The sequence below is a fragment of the Glandiceps talaboti genome, chromosome 4 (assembly GCF_964340395.1).
Source record: "Glandiceps talaboti chromosome 4, keGlaTala1.1, whole genome shotgun sequence".
In the NCBI taxonomy this organism is placed as follows: domain Eukaryota; kingdom Metazoa; phylum Hemichordata; class Enteropneusta; family Spengelidae; genus Glandiceps; species Glandiceps talaboti.
In genome coordinates, this window is record NC_135552.1 from 15,434,998 (window position 1) to 15,454,863 (window position 19,866).

The 19,866-nt window shown below is 37.7% G+C and overlaps 1 protein-coding gene across 2 annotated transcripts; it reads left to right on the plus strand.

Annotated features, from left to right (window-relative positions):
• Nucleotides 1-1,909: 1,909 nt before the first annotated feature.
• Nucleotides 1,910-19,274, plus strand: LOC144433500 (lysine--tRNA ligase-like). Of its 2 annotated transcripts, XM_078121803.1 has the most exons (16): nucleotides 1,922-1,960; nucleotides 5,878-6,108; nucleotides 9,130-9,277; nucleotides 9,887-10,049; nucleotides 10,633-10,726; nucleotides 11,054-11,136; nucleotides 11,307-11,410; nucleotides 11,951-12,076; nucleotides 12,657-12,776; nucleotides 13,835-13,997; nucleotides 14,980-15,153; nucleotides 15,608-15,693; nucleotides 16,444-16,529; nucleotides 16,997-17,123; nucleotides 17,885-18,028; nucleotides 18,662-19,274. In XM_078121803.1, exons 2-16 carry the CDS (start codon nucleotides 5,963-5,965, stop codon nucleotides 18,767-18,769), a joined length of 1,872 nt encoding a protein of 623 aa, XP_077977929.1. In that variant the 5' UTR covers nucleotides 1,922-1,960; nucleotides 5,878-5,962; the 3' UTR covers nucleotides 18,770-19,274. The 2 variants fall into 2 exon arrangements, with proteins under 2 accessions (XP_077977930.1, XP_077977929.1); XM_078121804.1 differs by lacking the exon at nucleotides 5,878-6,108 and having other exon boundaries at nucleotides 1,910-1,960.
• Nucleotides 19,275-19,866: the final 592 nt, after the last annotated feature.

Sequence of the window (19,866 nt, forward strand, 5' to 3'; positions counted from 1 at the left end):
GTGGATTTACATGTAAATCACATTCCACCATTGGTGGCGCTCTACTATGTAATTCATTGTAAAGAGCGCCACCGACGTTTGAAGTGTGAAATAGTATTGTGTGTGAGTTTGTACTCATACCCTATGGGTTCCCTGACTTAGGAGTGAATATTAAAGGATACCAAAAAGTATGCAATAGGCTAAACTTTTGAATATCAAAATAAAAAAATGTAAATCACTAAGGTGAAGATTTTATGAGGGTTGGTTTAACTACAGTTTTGAGTTTTTTGGGGGAAAACTACAGGTAGTCCATTGAACCACAAATGTAGTTTTGGCATACATCAAGAGCGTATAGCACGTACATGTGCAATGTTTGTTTGTTTGTTTTTTTTACCTCTGATAAGACGTTGAGTCCTATGGTATGTTCTCTGTCATCGCGGTGGAGCTTGCTTTGGTATTCGTGTTTGACGTGGAACAGTCTATCATAGGTTGATACAGTGTTACTCTGTCACAAAATAACAAATAAAAGGTGACAAGCTTTAGCCTTTAGTTACATTCGCACAAAATTATACAAGTATCAGTTACAAGAAAATCATTTAGTCAGTTTTCTCGGAAAACATGAACCCCCTATATGTTTGGGATAACTTTTGGACCCCTGTGTCAGTAGAGGACCAAGTGTCATCTTTATAAAAGCGATTTCTGTTCATCATCAATAAAGCCTGCTGCAGTCAGTGGACCAGTGGATACAGCGAAGTGACGATCGCGATATATATATATATATAGTGCTTTGCGTGGATCTCTTCAGCGGTTGGATGGATATAAAAAGCTGCAACCGGTACCGGAATGATAAAAGGCTCAAAACAAAACAAAAATACTAGTAAATTAGCGCCACAAATTACTGCAGCTGGAATATGGATAGATACGCGGGGCAGATATTTCCAAACTTTAAGAGGTATATATCAGAGAATCTAAGCTAATTCTTTCCGAACAAGTAGCGGTGTCCATCAACGATACCGTTCTGAAAATTACAATGCATCCAGAAAATATATATATTCTCTAATTCCCTTTTTACGTGAATTGGTGAAATTTGATCTGTTTTTAGGATATGTTTACCAAAATATATGTAGAATATATGTGATTTTAAAATGACACTTACTGGTTTGTTATTATTGAAGTAGGTAATCGTACTTTCGAGTTGTTCTGCTGATGGGTCTTGGTCTTTGATACCAGGCCAGTGTGTCGAACCGTCACCTTTTATGGCCAGATGTCTACCGCGAATACGAGCTATTCTCTGTGGGATCAAAACAGATAGAAATTGAGGAAAAGAAATGAGTGGAACTCGAAAGTGTCGTCAGTATTGTTTATTTGCATTATCTCTGTTGGAACGATGATGACTCACTGGATCATAATCTGGATGCCAACGTGGTTTCTAACTAAATTTTGAGTGGAGGTGTAAATCGTAACGATACTGGTATAGGAACTAGAACTATGGGATCATGACTTACACCAACTATTTCTCGCCATAGCAAGTGTATTTCTTCTGGGGATGGGTTCTTGAGACCGTAGTTTGACATTCGCAATCCCTCTCCTGGATATTCAGCCATTGTTGATAGATTTGTGAAGTAACTAGTGATGCAAAAATGGAAGCAATAAAAATACGAAGTGCACAACCCATAGGTTCGGTTGACCAAAACGATGTTACTACGAGGCGTTCTTTTTTTGGAACACAAGGAATAAACGCGCATAAATACGTAATACGGTATATACAATTTTGGATAAAACTATTTCTGTAACATGGTATAAAATCGATCAATAATTTTGTTCTACTTGTTTAAATAGAAAGTGCTGATGATAAACTACGGAAAGAAAGACGCGAATGAATGCGTAACAACTTTTCCTGAAAAGTTTACGACCTTTCCCACAATGCTTTGCGAAACACATGTATCAATATGGCGGACAACGGAGAACAGCTGAGCAAAAGGTACAGTAGAAAAAAAGATAAGTCCTTGTGGATCCAATAATTGTTTTATTCGGAATTTGTTGTTTTTTAGTACGTATGATCAAAAAAGATACATATAGTTTGATGATCTTCTGTGTACGGTCAAAATGCAGTAAGGAAGTGAAGCTCCGGTTGCCTGGCACGTGTCACCGGTACGGTGTACACATGTACTGTAATGTCAGACAGCATCGCGAATCGGTGTATAATATTTCTAGCAATATGGGAGATTCATTCCGAGCGAAAGAGCGGGGTGAAGGGAGGAGCACTATCGACTTGTCAGCAAATTATCCCTGATGCACTCACATGTACGAAACAGATTTTGTCGTAACATGATGACTGGACGCTCAAGTATGTGTTTTGTCTTTTGAGCTCAAACTAGTCCAGCTTGCAGACGGAGTAATCGCACAAGCTCAATAAACGAACGAACGTTAAGGTCAAAACCCCCTCCCCCAAAACGAACATTCACAAGTGCGACATCAAACTTTTATATATGTTGAAAACTGAAGTGGTCACACCACTACGATCGATGTAAATGTAAGGAGCATGATTGTAAACACATTAAAATACTACCAGAAACCATGGCGATATTAGTCGGAGCATGGAAGTATTAGCTTATACTTCCATGGTCGGAGAGACCCTAATAGTAATACATTCATGCAGAAACTCGGCACCAATATATCTCAAATTAGAAGTAAATTGTTATCGACTTATCAACATCTCCGTAGTAAATACAAAAACTGTTGTCATTGGAGGAGTGGAAGTTTTCTGTCGAAATTTGGTTAGAAGTGAGAAAATGAAGTTCAGTAATGACATTGATGCCAGACCCCCCTCCCACACCCCTAAACAAACAAAGTTCACATATTCAGCTTGTGTGACATTGTGCGATCATCCCAAACATGCTGACTGGATACTCAAATATGTGTATTGAGCTCATACTAGTTCAGCTTGCAGACAAAGTATTTAAGGCAAGACTTGATTCTTTGATTCTGACAATGTACCTTTCCCAGTCCACCTGTTATATTATACATGTCTGATCATCTGATGGTCGCAACAGCATGAAACGTTGTGTAACGGCTCCTGTGTATCTTACAGATGAATCATCGAGGGATCGCCGAACGACTGTGCGTATCATACACATTTTATGTTCTCCAAGACCGATTTAGTTAGATAAGAAACAGGCTTCCCACGACCACTCATTACAAATATAAACAACACCACATTTCTGCCGACAAGCAGGCACTGTATGTGCACACACATATCACCACAGGGAACCATGCTAACCGACTGTCATATACTAGGATAAATGGAAGTACATGTATACACAATAAAAGAGACCCACTTCCACTCATCGATGAATATACGATGCATTCGTGCTCATACTATCGATTGCGTTGACCCGTCCCGTTTGAGGGAACTAAACACATCGTGATAACTGTGGTCTTCACAACATTATTTTGCATAAATTTCACCAGTGGGATCTGTAAGTGGGGTTTCATAGATATCGGCACTGCGGGAAATCAAAACCCTTCTCTGTGCCATAACAAAGCGTCATTGATACTGTTTCAACTTCCATGTTTGACTGTCGCACTACACGACAGTGATGAACACGTTAGCGGCTTTCACAGTCATTCATCATGTTCATGTTTCAATATCACTTGAAAACATCTACAAATCTGTTTGGAATTACTAAACTATTGCTGAATAATTATTTCAGGCGATCAAACTTTTTGGTTTTCACGTTAAACAGAAGTTCCTGAAATCAAAAGACTTTTTACGGTTTGTTTTGTCGTCCCGACTATAGTACATGACTGTATAAGCTTAAATGATGATACTTAGGACGCACACGTTAACCAATTTCTTCCGACTTGGATGATACACGTGAACCGACTGCCAAAGCGAGGGGTTACATAGTCTATCAGCTAGCCCTCGGATGATCTTCCGATAAAATACGACACACAGCCGAACAACGCTATCGAGGATGGAACAGCCCTCACATGCGAACTTCGCTCGCTTATAGTTATAGCATCGAAAGAAAGTCCCAACGTCTAGCAGCAAGACTAGGGGTTACACTGTTCATGTAATATTACAGACATTGTTTGTTTTCTTGTACCTGTAACTCTAGCTTTGAGGATTACCTTATGCCACATTCTAGACGGGTAGGCTGTTTAGACACAATGAGGTCCAACGTACGCAAATATAAACAACAACACTGCACTCTATACTTCGTACGTAACGGCATGTGTCCTTGTCAACGAAAATTACCAAAGGTGCCATGGTACAAGCCGATCGTTCAATCATAGTGGCAACACTTATAGGACATTCACGATAATTGAGTTGAATAGACTATGGAGAGGGCATCGCTAAAATGCTCCTAAGGTTCTAAGTTAGGCCACGTTTGGATATAAAGTGAAACAAATACAAATGTAAATACGGAAATTACCGATGATGAGATGTCACGTTTGACGTGACCTCTAAACTTTGACTAAATTGTCGTAGATAGCGTGGTATTGCGAACGTTTTTTCAGTACTAACAACAAGTTGATCTTTCGACTGATGTTGATTCAATCCATCTATTAATGTGAAAACCAGAAAGTTCGATCGCCTGAAACATGTGAAATAATTATTCAGCCGTAGTTTAGTAATTCCAAACAGATTTGTAGATGTTTTCATGTGATAGTTGAAACATGCATGACTGTGAAAGCCGCTATTGAAATGTGTTCATCACTGTCGTGGTGCGACAGTCAAAATCAACTGTGTATAAATTATGGAAACGTGCGAATAAAACGAAAACGAAGAAATTACGTTTCTTGTGCGTCAGTTTTAAAATGACACGGCCCCTAAGTTTGATGTTGCGGCATACTGTCAAGCATGAAGCAACACGTTAATTGTACGTAACAGATACTCACTACATGCAGGACACACATCAAGTTCAGTTACAGTCACTAATACCAAGCTAATAGGTACTACGTAGGCTAAAACCATCGATGGTTCAGCAAGAATTATGAGACACTCCCGACAGTTTAAAACTAAGACCAAAACCAGAACTTCAAAATCAACATGTACAATGTACAAATCCAGAACAGTCTTTTGTAACACAGACTCTTCATCTGTCAAAGTTGGCGGAGGAAATACATGGTAGTTGAAACAGTATCAATGACGCTTTGTTATGGTACAGAGAAGTGTTTTGTTTTCCTGAAGTGCCGATATCTTTGAAACCCTACCTACAGATCCCACTGGTGAAATTTACATAAAATAATGTTGTGAAGACCACAGTTATCACAATGTACCTAGTTCCTAGTTCTAGTATTATTGAAAATTATATGAATTTACGTCTTTCAATGTGAGAGTCAGTGTGCTGTAAGCATGGAGGTCACTTGCAACTTTGAATCAATACACTTGCATGTGTCAAAATCTAATCCTGCAATGTGATGACTTTCAATAGCTTGTTTGTGCCGAGGACGATGAGTGTGTCTGTGTATCAGTAGGGGCCGGATGATGTTGTTTATATTTGTATTGAGTGGTCTGTGGGAAGCCTGTTTCTTATCTATCTAAATCGTTCTTAGGGAACATAAAATGTGTATGATAGGCACAGTCGTTCGACGATCCCTCGATGATTTAGCTGTACTTGATACTGTGTCATTTACACCACTCTACATACATATGTATTGAGCACTGGTTACTCCAGCATAGACATTTTACATATACTGAGCTTATTTTGTGTGTGTGTGTGTGTGTGTGTGTGTGTGTGTGTGTGTGTGTGTGTGTGTGTGTGTGTGTGTGTGCATATAACAGTAACACTTAAATTATTCAACCCCCCCCCCCCCCCCCCCCCATTTAAAAGATAGTAGGTGTAGTGGGTTGAGGGCTAAAGAGAACATCTACTGTGATTTTTTTGACAGATGATAATTGTAAAGCAATGACTACAGACACCAAGCAAAAGAAAAACCTGCCCACAGAAGAATTCAAATTCAGATTCTAATTGACATGCTTGCAGTTGCCAACAGAGCACTGTCATGGCGGGGACGAAATCTGACATCCAGCCAATTATTGGCTGCAATGTTTGGTCAGAGCAGGGCCACTTTCGGCATCTCACTTTGTCACCTTTACTCAGATAACAAGTCAAGCAGAAGGTCAGTGGTCAGCCAGACTTGAATGCTTGTAGAGTGAGTGGGTGGATAGGTGGGTTAGTTAGTCCACAAAAATGAAATACGGGAATTGGTGTTTTTTCATTGTGTGGTGTCAGTCATTTGTTTGCTGTGTGTAGTCAGTGATCTTGCTATGGGTTGCAGTGTTTTGGCTAAGGTTTCAGTTTAGAAATGTGTTAAAAATTTTAATTTATGTATGCACATATGTACAAACATATGTACACACAAACACACAAACACATACATACATACATACATACATACATACATACATACATACATACATACATACATACATACATACATACATACATACATACATACATACATACATACATTGTACACAAGTGACACACACACTGTAACATAATTGGTAAAACAAATCTTTATGGTTCTAGGTTATGTTAAACTGTACTACTTATCAAGACTCTATATCAAAGGAATCTGTCTTACTTTTTGTATTTGAAGGGTCCTTGTATTTGGATCGATACTTAGAATTGTTTACATATTTCTAAATCTGTGTAACAAAATGCTTCGTACATAAAATACTCTATGAATTAAGTCTCGGTTTGAGTTGTTAACTCACCCTAACTATAATGAGGGTTGTTGTTCTCTTAGAGGGGAGGAGGAAGAGGAGGGGTTTAAACACCAGCTAAAAGTAGAACTTCAAGTAGTTGGAGTCACATGACGTCATAGAACAACCCCCCCCATTGGCACTGTGCCAAGAATGATGCAACACCTTTGTCAGATATGATAGGTCAGTTTAGTAGGAGTCAAACTAGGTCAACTCCTGACAGAAATGGAATGACCCACCTGTAGAAACGATGCATTTTTGGATCATACCATTCAAAGATCATAAAAGCTATATACTTTACAATGTCTTGTTGTTTATAGGACAATGAACCCATGGAAATTCAACTGCTCTGAAAATTAAATCTTAGAAAAAAAAATTAGTTTTGAAACATATTTAGATTAAGTATCTCTCATATCTGAAAAATACATCTTCTGATGAAATCAATAGAAATACAAATGTAAATGGCCATGGAATTAAAACGAAACAGGCTCATGAAAGTAGAAATCGGCTGATGCAACATATGATTTGTTGGTGTGTTTTGAAGTAGGTTTTCTTAGTAATTGTTGATCTCGTAAAGTGTGGTGGAACAGGACACATATATATAAAGCAACTTGTCCTGTAGTTGTTATATTGGACCAACTAGAGGGTAGGTTGGTCTTAGAGCAGAGATCTCACGGTACTGAAAAGCTAACTTGTAAGTATTTTGGACTTATGTACAAAGAATGTACACTAGTAGTAATAATTACGCTATATGCACAACCCGAGATATTGTCTTTGAACAGAAAATATGGATTATATACGCTGGTCATTCTATGTCATGACAACCCCGTGTCTATGTCATAATTTGGACTGCAGTGGTCAACATATGTCGAAATGTTTCTAATTACCGCCATTGCTCCTGATTTTTCATAAATTATGCTTGAGAATGTATAAGTATATTATTCCCCAGTATTTGACAACCCATATCTTTGTCATAATTTGGACTGCAGTGGTCAACATATGTCGAAATGTTTCTAATTACCGTCATTTCTCCTGATTTTTCATAAATTATGCTTGAGGATGTATAAGTATATTATTCCCCAGTATTTCACTTCATTCAGTCAGAAAATACTTATAAAAGCTATATACTTTACAATGTCTTGTTGTTTATAGAACAATGAACCCATGGAAATTCAACTGCTCTTGAAATGAAATCTTAGAAAAAAAAAATTAGTTTTGAAACATATTTAGATTAAGTATCTCTCATATCTGAAAAATACATCTTCTGATGAAATCAATAGAAATACAAATGGAAATGGAAATAAAACGAAACAGGCTCATGAAAGTAGAAATCGGCTGATGCAACATATGATTTGTTGGTGTGTTTTGAAGTAGGTTTTCTTAGTAATTGTTGATCTCGTAAAGTGTGGTGGAACAGGACACATATATATAAAGCAACTTGTCCTGTAGTTGTTATATTGGACCAACTAGAGGGTAGGTTGGTCTTAGAGCAGAGATCTCACGGTACTGAAAAGCTAACTTGTAAGTATTTTTGGACTTGTGTACAAAGAATGTACACTAGTAGTAATAATTAGGCTATATGCACAACCCGAGATATTGTCTTTGAACAGAAAATATGGATTATATACGCTGGTCATTCTATGTCACGACAACCCCGTGTCTTTGTCATAATTTGGACTGCAGTGGTCAACATATGTCGAAATGTTTCTAATTACCGTCATTTCTCCTGATTTTTCATAAATTATGCTTGAGAATGTATAAGTATATTATTCCCCAGTATTTGACAACCCATATCTTTGTCATAATTTGGACTGCAGTGGTCAACATATGTCGAAATGTTTCTAATTACCGTCATTTCTCCTGATTTTTCATAAATTATGCTTGAGGATGTATAAGTATATTATTCCCCAGTATTTCACTTCATTCAGTCAGAAAATACTTATGACCTAAGACTTAGTAAGAGTTTTTCGCTACTAGACTCATAGTGACAAGGCCCCTTATGTCATTTGTATTTTCCTCACTAATTTGCTGCATTCAGTCAAATACAAGTGACATAAGGGGCCTAATGTGTGTACAAGTTGAAGACAAGTACATTTATAATGTAATTCTATACCCATCAGTGTAAAACATCTCTCATGAATATTCAGTGTTCAACCATTGTTGAATACATTATTTCTGCTGACTCCCATGATGCAATAGCCCACAGCAAAGATACCCTTGAAGACACGATATCAACTTTTTTCTGAAATCACTAGTATTATGAAGTAATGGTAGATGATGTCAAATCATGAAATGACTCTCCAGAACCCATAGTTTATGAAAATGTCTCTATTTTGAGAAGTGACATTTTCCTTTGCTTGTACTAATTTAATACACTTACACGATAATGTAAAACTAAAGTCCCTTTCTTTTTCTGTGTGTATCATTTGCAGTGAACGTAAACGGAGGGAGAAGGCAGCCAAGAAGGCCAAAGAGAAGGAAGAAAAGACTAAAGCACAGGAAGAAATGGCAGCCAAGCAAGTAGATAAGACACCAAAGAAAAAGTTAACAAGTGATGAAGATGAAAGCTTAGATCCCAGAGTAAGTCATAGATGGTGAAATTAGTAAGGGTGGCAACTAGGGATCGATCAGTCAGTTGATTTTTTTTTAAAGTAAAAAAATGAAAAATCATCTTCTTCATGTTTCTCTACCTCTCCTATTCCTCCTCTCTATTATTGGATAGACAACCCTTTTTCAAACCCTTCTGTACGCAATTGTCATGTTTTCAGCCCCCCCCCCTCCCCCCTACTTGAATAACTTCCATCATGAAAAAAGTACTCTGTTCATGAACAAGTGTTGTCATCACCACCATGACTGTATATGACATACATGTAGACTAGAGAGTCTAGAACTTTGTTATTCTTGTCTGGGAGGGTTCTTTTCTGCAAAATATTATGGGCAGGTACAAATGAAAATATTTTTTTTTATTTTGATGTCGGATCTGAAAATTATGGTCAGTCGGGTAATGAGAAACAGGTAAAACAATAGGGTCACCCTAATGTTGAACATCTTTAGTATGTTGTTGTTATGGTGATGAGAATGTCAGCATGTGTGTGTGTGTGTGTGTGTGTGTGTGTGTGTGTGTGTGTGTGTGTGTGTTTGTGTATCAATTCATGTACTGAAATATTTTATGTATGTTTTTTCTGACAGCAATTTTTTGAGATCCGTTCCCAGACCATTGCAAAGTGGAAAGCAGATGGTGAGAATCCTTATCCACATAAATTCAACGTGTCGACTTCACTGACAGATTTCATTGAAAAATACAACCAACTTGAGGCAGAACAACATCTAGATGAAGTTGTCACTGTTGCAGGTAATTTGTCTAAATTTCATTGTATCAGACATTGCGATAATAACAGCTCAGAATATTTCCTGACAGTGATCCAGATCAGGATAAACATATAATTATCCCCGATTGGGATAAACGTTTATCCCATTTGGAATTATTGTCTCGATCGGGATACACAAATGTTTACCAATCGAGATGAATGACCTTGGAACACTCTGGTGTACATAACTACCACATCTCTCACAGAAAGACCTATAAAAAGGTGAGGGGGTTGGAACAGTGTTTTATCCAAAATAATTTTATCCGTTTATCTCGGTTGGAATAATTATCCCAATCAGGATAAACCAATGGTACCTGTCGACAATTTAATTAAAAAATTTATTTATCACATTTTTTAACTCTTCCTGAAAAGGGGAAAGATTTTAAGTTTGAAATAATGAATTTTGCAAGAATCTTTTAAATAATTTTGTAGCTCAGATATGTATGTTAGATTTTGGCACCTTTTGGATTCGTCTAACTTATAAGAAAATGTCATATTGTCTTTTATACATGTAGTACATATATCTCTAAATCTAATAGTATCAAAACTTTTCCATTTCTATTATAGGACGTGTACATGCCAAGCGTCTGTCAGGGGCTAAGTTGATTTTCTATGATCTTAGAGGGGAAGGAGTGAAGCTGCAGGTCATGTCAAATGCAAGGTATGTATGACCCTTGGGGTTAAGGGTCACAGTGCAAGTCATGTCAAATGCAATGAACAGAGTATTGTGAATTATCGTGTAACATTTTAACTGTCTTTTCAACAATTTCATTATAGGGTAATACTCCAGGGTTACGTTTCTAATGTGTGTGTGTGGGGGGGGGGGTGTCTAATATGACAAATATGGACACGAGAGGGAGTGGGTCCCCTACTTGTATTATGACAAATGCTAAGTATGGACAGAATGTTTAGTAACAAAGATATGTTTGTTTGTTTGTTTGTTTGTTTCTTTGTTTTGATAACATCTATCTGCATCTTATGTTTACAGAAATTTTGAATCAGAAGATGTCTTCTTTGAAATTAATAACAGAGTAAGAAGAGGGGATATCATTGGTGTGACAGGAAATCCAGGTAATTCAGAAATTCCAATTCTGGTACCAAACTGTTACCATTTTCGAGGACAATCAAAACTACGGATAGCTTTTAGACAACAACGAATCAACTGACTTATAAGGCCTTTCACTTCAGAATTTGATTCTTTTATTGTATTTATGTCCCATTTATCTGTATTACTTATACAGGGAAAACCAAGAAAGGTGAACTCAGTATACTGCCTACAAAAATGCAGATTTTATCACCGTGTCTTCACATGTTACCTCATCTACATTTTGGACTGAAAGACAAGGTAGGAATCCCTCTAATTATTTCTTGCTGTGGAAAAGTTTCTCACTTCCATGTCGTCTTGTCATACCGAGAGCATTAAATCTTGTTGAAAAGATACATTGTTTGTCTCATAAACCATGTTTATCTTGAGGTTTGCTTACACCCTGACAAAACTGTTAACGATATGTTTTGGCATCATAGTCAATAAATACCTGCATGGAGACAATTTTCATTTCAAGTGTACTGCCATTTTTGTTTTTGTTTTTTGTTTGTTTGTTTGTTTGTTTGTTTATTTATTTATTTGGTTTTGTTGTTGTTTTTTCTTATGTATTTTACACATAATTGCATTCAAGATGTTACCCAGGCAACTTAGATCACCATGACAAATGTTTTTGTGGCCTGAAAATACCCCACATTTTTCTGACCGTTTGACCCATGTCACTGGAAATATTATGGGATAGTTTGCCTAGCTTGTCGATTTTTGAAGTTAGTATGTTTTCAGTCTTGGCCACTCACCAAACTGATAATTTACTCTGACTCTGTTATGTGAATTGATTTACAGGAAACAAGGTATCGACAAAGATATCTGGATTTGATTATCAACGACTATGTCAGACAGAAATTTGTCACGAGAGCCAAAATAGTCAACTATGTCCGTAAATTCCTTGATGGAATGGGATTTCTTGAGGTAAGTATGTGAGAAGTGCTAGTGTAAACATGCATTGTTTGTTTTGGCACATGAACAATTTGTAATATATAGCACTTGATGTACTTTTGGACTTTGGGTGTCAGACAACACTGTCGTCATTGGTATTCCACTTGTGTTACCAGGTTGAAATCTCCATGATGAATATGATTGCAGGGGGTGCCACAGTCAAGCCATTCATTACTTATCATAATAAGTCTTATGTTAGATCATTTATGTTGCCAGGGGGTGCCACTGCTAAACCATTCGTTACACATCACAGCAACTTGTATTGTTATGTTATTTATGTCATCAGGGGATGCCACAACCAAACCATTCATTAGACATCACAATGACTGGTATTATGTTGTTTATGTCACCAGGGGGTGCCACAGCCAAACTATTCATTACACATCTCAATGATTCTTATGTTAGATCAGTTGTCAACGGGGGAGCCACAATCAAACTATTTATTACACATCACAGTGACTTGTATGGTTATGTTATGTCACCAGGGGGTGTCACAACCAAACTATTCATTTACACATCACTTGTATGAATGAATATGTCATTTTATCACCAGGTTGAAACTCCAATGATGAACATGATTGCAGGGGGTGCCACAGCCAAACCATTTATTACACATCACAATGACTTGGATATGGATCTGTTTATGAGAGTAGCTCCAGAATTATACCATAAGGTATGTGCAATATAGAACTTCACATTTCTACAACCACTGACACCCAAGTAGAAGGTCACATTTCTACAACCCCTGACAACCAAGTAAAGCAATTTCACTGTGTTCGACGATTGTTTAAAATGTTCAGATTCAGTGTAAAAGTACATTTGATTCAATTACTCTGATTATGGGCCCAGCTGACGGTTACACTAAATGTAATCAATCTGTACACCGTGTTACCAGAGTAAATAGTCGAGGACTAGAGTATGAGGCGAGATGCAATAGAAACTTCTAAATCTCATGAAGAGCTAAATATAATGACAGTTGTGACTCAGTTGTTTCCTTTATGCAATAATGTTTTTCAGTCTTGCACTGCAATGCAAATACCACTACTATGCATAAACCCTGGTGCAAGTAATCACTGGTGCATATGTAGTAATACCATATACCAGAGATTACTGGCACTAGTGTGTATGCATACTCATGGTATTTTCACCGCAGTGCAATACCGAAAACATTATTGCATACCTGCATGCAAATGATATGCAAATGAGAATGCGATTGTTCACTTCACAAGAAATTGCTTGATTGCGGTGTATGAATTTTATGTAAATTTACCATTTCAGATAATCATAATGTGCTAATAACAGAACCCCATGCCACGTGAGCACCAGTGTGGCGTACTTTCACTTGCTATGCTCAAGAAAGTACGGGTGCAGACAACACTGCAAACACTCGCACAAATACCCCAAGTACGCCTCACTTGCACTTAGGTGTTATTGGGTTCTGTCATAGTGTTACGTCTTCATTACTTGGCCCCACCAGGAGTTAAAATTTCCAAGATACAATGTCCTGACACATGCAAACTTATAAACACAACCAGGTATTGAAATGTTTCCTCTAAATAAAGGGACATCTAATGGTCACACATTTAAATCAAACACTGCCCTCATATGGCAATTCTTAGATGTGTAGCTTACATTGCATTTGTGTTAATAGAGGGCACTATTCATCAAACATGTCTATTTGACATGAGGTACCAATCCAATCATGAACTTTCTATATTCCTGTCTTTGTAGATATTGGTAGTTGGTGGCGTTGACAGGGTCTATGAGATAGGACGTCAATTCCGTAATGAAAGTATTGATCTCACACACAACCCAGAGTTTACCACTTGTGAATTTTACATGGCATATGCAGATTACAACGATTTGATGGAGATGACAGAAGCCATGCTGTCAGGTGAGTACAGCATGAAGATAAAAGAGATGTGCATTTTGTTGTAAGCTAGGGAGTCCAGAAACTTGAGAACAGGACAGAGTTCTGAAACTTTAAATAATTTCGTAGCTCAGATATGTATGTTAGATTTTGGCACCTTTTGGATTCGTCTAACTTAGAAGAAACTGTCATATTGTGAAAGGACAGTAGTTGTACTATTACAAGTGTAGGCCGGGAGATATTAATGTATAGTGTTTTGAGTATGTTATGTGTAAGGGCTTACAGGTGAAATGACATTACCTTGGTGTTCATGGGACATGATAATTTCAACACAAAGATTGACACAATTCAACTCCAGGCTAATAATAACAGAGACACCACACACACACACACACACACACACACACACACACACACACACACACACACACACACACACACACACACACACACACACACACACACACACACACACACACACACACACAGCAGGATCCTTCACCTAATCACATTGAAAAGTGATACACATTGCTATTTTTTTTACAGTGTAGTAGAAACAGGCTATTGCTGAAAAAATTACAGTGGACTTGATCATTTGAATTGTTTACTTTTCAAACTGATAATCAACATGGTCACTTGATTACTTCTGCATCTTCACTCTGTGTGGCACCTGTATAATTGTTTCTTTTGCATTTGAAGTTGTTTGTGTGTGTCTGTGTGTGTGTGTGTGTGTGTGTGTGTGTGTGTGTGTGTGTGTGGTTGTGTGTGTGTGTCTGTGTCTGTGTGTGCGTGCGTGCGTGTGTGTGTGTGTGTGTGTGTGTGTGTGTGTGTGTGTGTGTGTGTGTGTGTGTAAAAACAAAGACTTCACAGCAATATACATAGAAGACTCGTGTACTTTGTATAGGCTTGAACATGCTAGTATGCAATTTGGAAATACCCCCTCTCCCTCCCCCTCTCCTGCTGCCAGTCAGGTTTAACCTTGTACCTCTATTGTGATATTCCCTAGGTATGGTTAAATCCATCCATGGTAGTTACAAAATCAAATTCCATCCAGACGGTCCGGATGGAGAAGAATGGGAAGTTGACTTCACTCCACCATTCCGTAGGATTCACATGATTCCAGATCTGGAAAAAGCACTGGGAATGAAACTTCCGGCTGCCGACACCTACGACTCAGAGGGTAAATAACACAGAATTGAGTGATCTAAATTTTTGACTAATAGGAAATGGCACTGAAAAGTTAAAGATGCAAATAAGCCAAAGTTAATGTAGTGCAACACTAATAAGGCATGGTAACAGTCAGTTATTTTTCCTGTCTCCTTGTCTGTCTGTCTGTCTGTCTGTCTGTCTGTCTGTCTGTCTGTCTGTCTGTCTGTAGATACATGTGTGTAACTGTCCTAAAGTATAAAAAAAAAAGAATCTGAATAATGGCCTCTAGTGCAACATCTAATCACAACATAGAAAAGCAAATTTACTTAATGTGATTGTTGGTCACAAGACCAAAACTCTGCCTGTACTAAAAGTCTTATAAAATATCGCTATCACCATTTTCAGTTGATAGAGGGCGCACTTCCCCGGAATGGTACTCTGATAGTAACATTTTGTTGATTGGTGTTCTCTTTTATTTTGTACAGCAACCAATAAGATTTTAGATGACATTTGTGTGAAAAACGAAGTTGAATGTACACCACCTAGGAGTACGGCTAGGCTGCTAGATAAGGTAAGTCGTGCAGACTGGTTATATTATATGACAGAACCCCCTTGATGGAGGAGTACAAGTATGATATACTCGGGGGGGGGGGGGGGGGGGGGGGGGGGGGGTTTCTGCTCAAGTGCTTGCAGTGTTCTGTGTGGTTGTACAGCAGGTTTTGTTGTTATTACATACAGCCAGTGACAAGCAAGCATTTACAAGCAGTACATGTTACACACAAGTTAAGTAAACAAATGAATTAGATTAATAACACTTGACACAGCATGTTGGAAGTACAGAGACTTGTATTACATTCTATCATTTGATAAGAACAGTTTTATGGCCTCGTTACATAGTAGTTCACATTCAGAAATGAATTTCAAATTCCCTTGGCATCTCATGTAAAGACATAGATGCCATAAAACTGTTCTTAACAAATGAGGAAATGTAATACAAGTCTCTGCACTTCCAACATGTTGTGCTAAGTGATATTAATCCAATTCATTTGTTTACTTTCCCTGTTTGTAACAAGTTCTGCTTGTTAATGCTTGCAACACTCATGGGAATTATACTGCAAAGGTCCCTAGATCATCCTTAATTAATGTATCTGTATTTATCTTGAACTCCTTAACTTAATGTGAACTCTCCAGCTTTGAGCATCCTGTTTGTGAACTTAGAAACTTGGCAAAGTGAAGTGATGTCCATTGCTATCAAGGCTATTGCAGCTAATAACAACTCACTGTCTCACTATGTCTAAAATCACTGTCTTATTGTTTTCAGCTTGTTGGTGAATTATTAGAGCCGACGTGTATAAATCCAACGTTTATCCTGGACCATCCACAAATTATGAGTCCCTTGGCTAAATGGTGAGTAGAAAATATCACACAATTTAGATGGTATTGAATGTAACAAGTCAGTGTGTTTTGCTAAGGTGTGCAAACAATGGTAACACAGGGAGGAAAAGCTGGTAAAACTTTCATACATTCCCATACTTTACCCATACTGTAATTTGATTTTGGTTTGAAAGCCGAGTGAAATACCTGTGGAACCCAGGTATTCTTTACCTACTGACCACGCTTAACATGAAACACACTCTGGGGTACCATGCAGAAGAGGAGATACAGTTATGTTTTAGCAATATTGTGTATACAGACAGACAGACCGACAGGCAGACAGACAGACAGACAGGCAGACAGACAGACAGACAGACAGACAGACAGACAGACAGACGGGAAATGTATTGACATGCATTGAGACCCTAGCATAAATATCTGTGCACTGACAGAGAGATTTAAATTATTTGTATGAAACTTGAAATGATTGTTACTTTCAGGCACAGAAGTATCAAGGGATTGACAGAGAGGTTTGAATTATTTGTGTGCAAGAAGGAAGTTGTCAACGCTTACACTGAGTTAAACGATCCTGTTGTACAAAGAGAAATGTTTGCTGGCCAAGCAGCTGTAAGTCAAATATTAATCATTTATACCATCATGGTAGATATCATCATGGCTAGATGTACAGAGTGATCTATAAGACAACAAACTTCGGTAACTGTAAGAGGTGCCAAATTTGAAAAAATTTTATGATTGAAGTTATCAGTAATGACATCTTTGATCTGACCCTACTAAATTCTGTACAAAGACACAGACCTACTTTGGTAATGTATCAATATGTCACTGTAGTTTATCATTCATCTTTTGATTGGAAGCGCTGTAAGATACTCACAAACTAAAACTAGTGCAGCAACATGTTGATATAAGTTATTGAATTGGATGTTGGTTTAATTGTACTCACAAAAGGATCATCTTACAGTGTTCATTTTAGAGCCTTCCAGTGTTAAAACTATCTTGATTATGGATGATTATATTATTTTACCTGTTCTCCTGTTTTTTTTAGCCTTTGAAAAAGACTGTCTGTGCACAGTCGAAACGTCAGGATTCAAAGAAAACAGAAGTTTTAACCAGACTTGGACTTGTCCTTTTATTCAAATTCAGATTATATTAACATAACAAAGCCCCAATCATCTAGTTGTTTAGTCTACCACATTGAACGACAATAGTTTTGAGTTATGTCTATCCTAGTAAGCCAAAAGCTCGCTTTTCTGCGGTACCGCCATCAGTAGCGTCGTTGAGTTGTTATCAGACGATAAAAATCAGAGCTTCTTCCTAACTCATCGATTTATACATCAGATGACCAAAACTGTTGTCCGATTTTATTTCAGGCCAAAGCTGCCGGTGATGAAGAAGCACAGGGTGTTGATGAAAGTTTTTGTACTGCACTAGAGTATGGTCTACCACCTACTGGTGGATGGGGAATGGGTATTGATAGACTTACTATGTTCTTGACGGATTCTAATAACATCAAGGTAAGACAACAAACTGACGTTTGCATTCATTTGGTCGGTACTTCTGTAGCCTAGAATTCAGTCATGGTATGATTTGCTATCTCACTTTACTCCTAGAAGGCCCGACATATTTTTTATTAGTGGACATTTTCTTGAGCGTTAGCCAGAAATCAGGCACAAGTTCTTATTGGGTTTTTTTCCCTGCTCAGCAGAAATCTCAAAAGTGATAAGAACCAATTCAGATGGTTATAAAGCTAAATGATGTAAATATAATTACCATCTTTGATCATCACTGTGGGAATCGTAATTTCATTTTTGGTTTGAGTAAACAACTAGAACAATGCTAGGGGGTGGTAGGGAAAAAGTGAGAGTAAAATTCTCATACGACTGTGTTCTAGGCAAGTACTTCTTAGAAATAATTAGTTGTTACGCAACCAAGGGTTCTACCTAATTATGAGTAACATTTCGCATGTGCAGGTTGCCATCCTTTGTTAAACCAAACCTTTGCTGGCTTTATTGCTAAGTGGCATGGTGGCAGTGAGTGTGTCTTTCATCACAATGTACGTTATAAGTACTGTGTCCATTTCCAGTTGCCATTTTTCACTGCAATGAGTGTGTCTGTTTCATCACAATATGTGTTATGTCCATTTCTAGGAGGTGCTATTTTTCCCTGCGATGAGACCTGATGACCAGAAGGCAGGACAGGAACAGGAAGGAGAGACAGCATCGGCTGACAAACCCACAACAACCGTGCAAAAATAGAGATAGATAACCCCAGACATTGCTTACATTATAGTGAAGCCCATTATACTGAAAAGATTGCTTCAAAAGTAGCTCATCCTAATGACTGTAGATTTTTATGATTTATCCAAGTTTTTTGCACAGCAAGATAAATTTTAGCAGTGTTTTGTGTCAACAATGTCAATCTCAGGAAATTTGTCCAATCTTGATAAGAAACTATGAAAAGTACACAACATTCAGTTTTCCTGTATTGTTGATATTGATAATCTAAAAGGAGATTGGGTGTCATCACCATGGAAACTGTTATTGGGCATGGAAACAGTGTCATCACCATGGAAACAGCATGTCATCACCATGGAAATATTGCTCTTTTCGGCACTAGCAGAATGTATCACCATATAGACTCATGGACCAATTGAGAGTTGTTGAACTGTCATTTATTTCACTGACTTGATTCTATTTAATCTTCCAAATCAAGATGCAATTATTTTGGTCTCAATAAAGAAATATGAAAACATTCAAGAAAGTAAAACAGTTTTAAGATCGTCAATTGTTATTATATTGCTGGTTTATTAACCCAAGGGGGGGGGGGGGGGGGGGGGGGGCTCCTTAAGGCCTGCCATGGTAGGGTTGTTTTGTGGCCGCCATGCAACAAACTTTCAGACCCCATTTTAGACCTTTTTCGAACCAACAATCGATACACTATTTTAACCCGTGTAGTTTTGTCTTGATGTAGAATGCACCTCCAAAATAAACATCTTTGAATTTTTGCTTTTACTTTGTTGAAGAAAACTCAAACTTAGACTTAATTCAAGTCTAAATCAGGGGTCACCATAGGTCACCATGCAAATGATTGAAATAGACATCAAGATAGTGTCAATATGTAGTCTTTGTGGTATTCCAATATGGCCACTGAATACTGTTAATGCTACTGGAAAATGCAAGATTGTCTGTATCCTTGAAAACAAATGGTGCCCCCCCCCCCCCAAATTTCTTTTTATCTTTTCAAAGGTACAGAAACAAGCTTTCCATTTGACAAAGTTTGACTTTTCAGGGATATTGGTCCCACAAGGTGCACTCTATTATATGCTTGCTATGGGACAGTAATGCCCTATCAG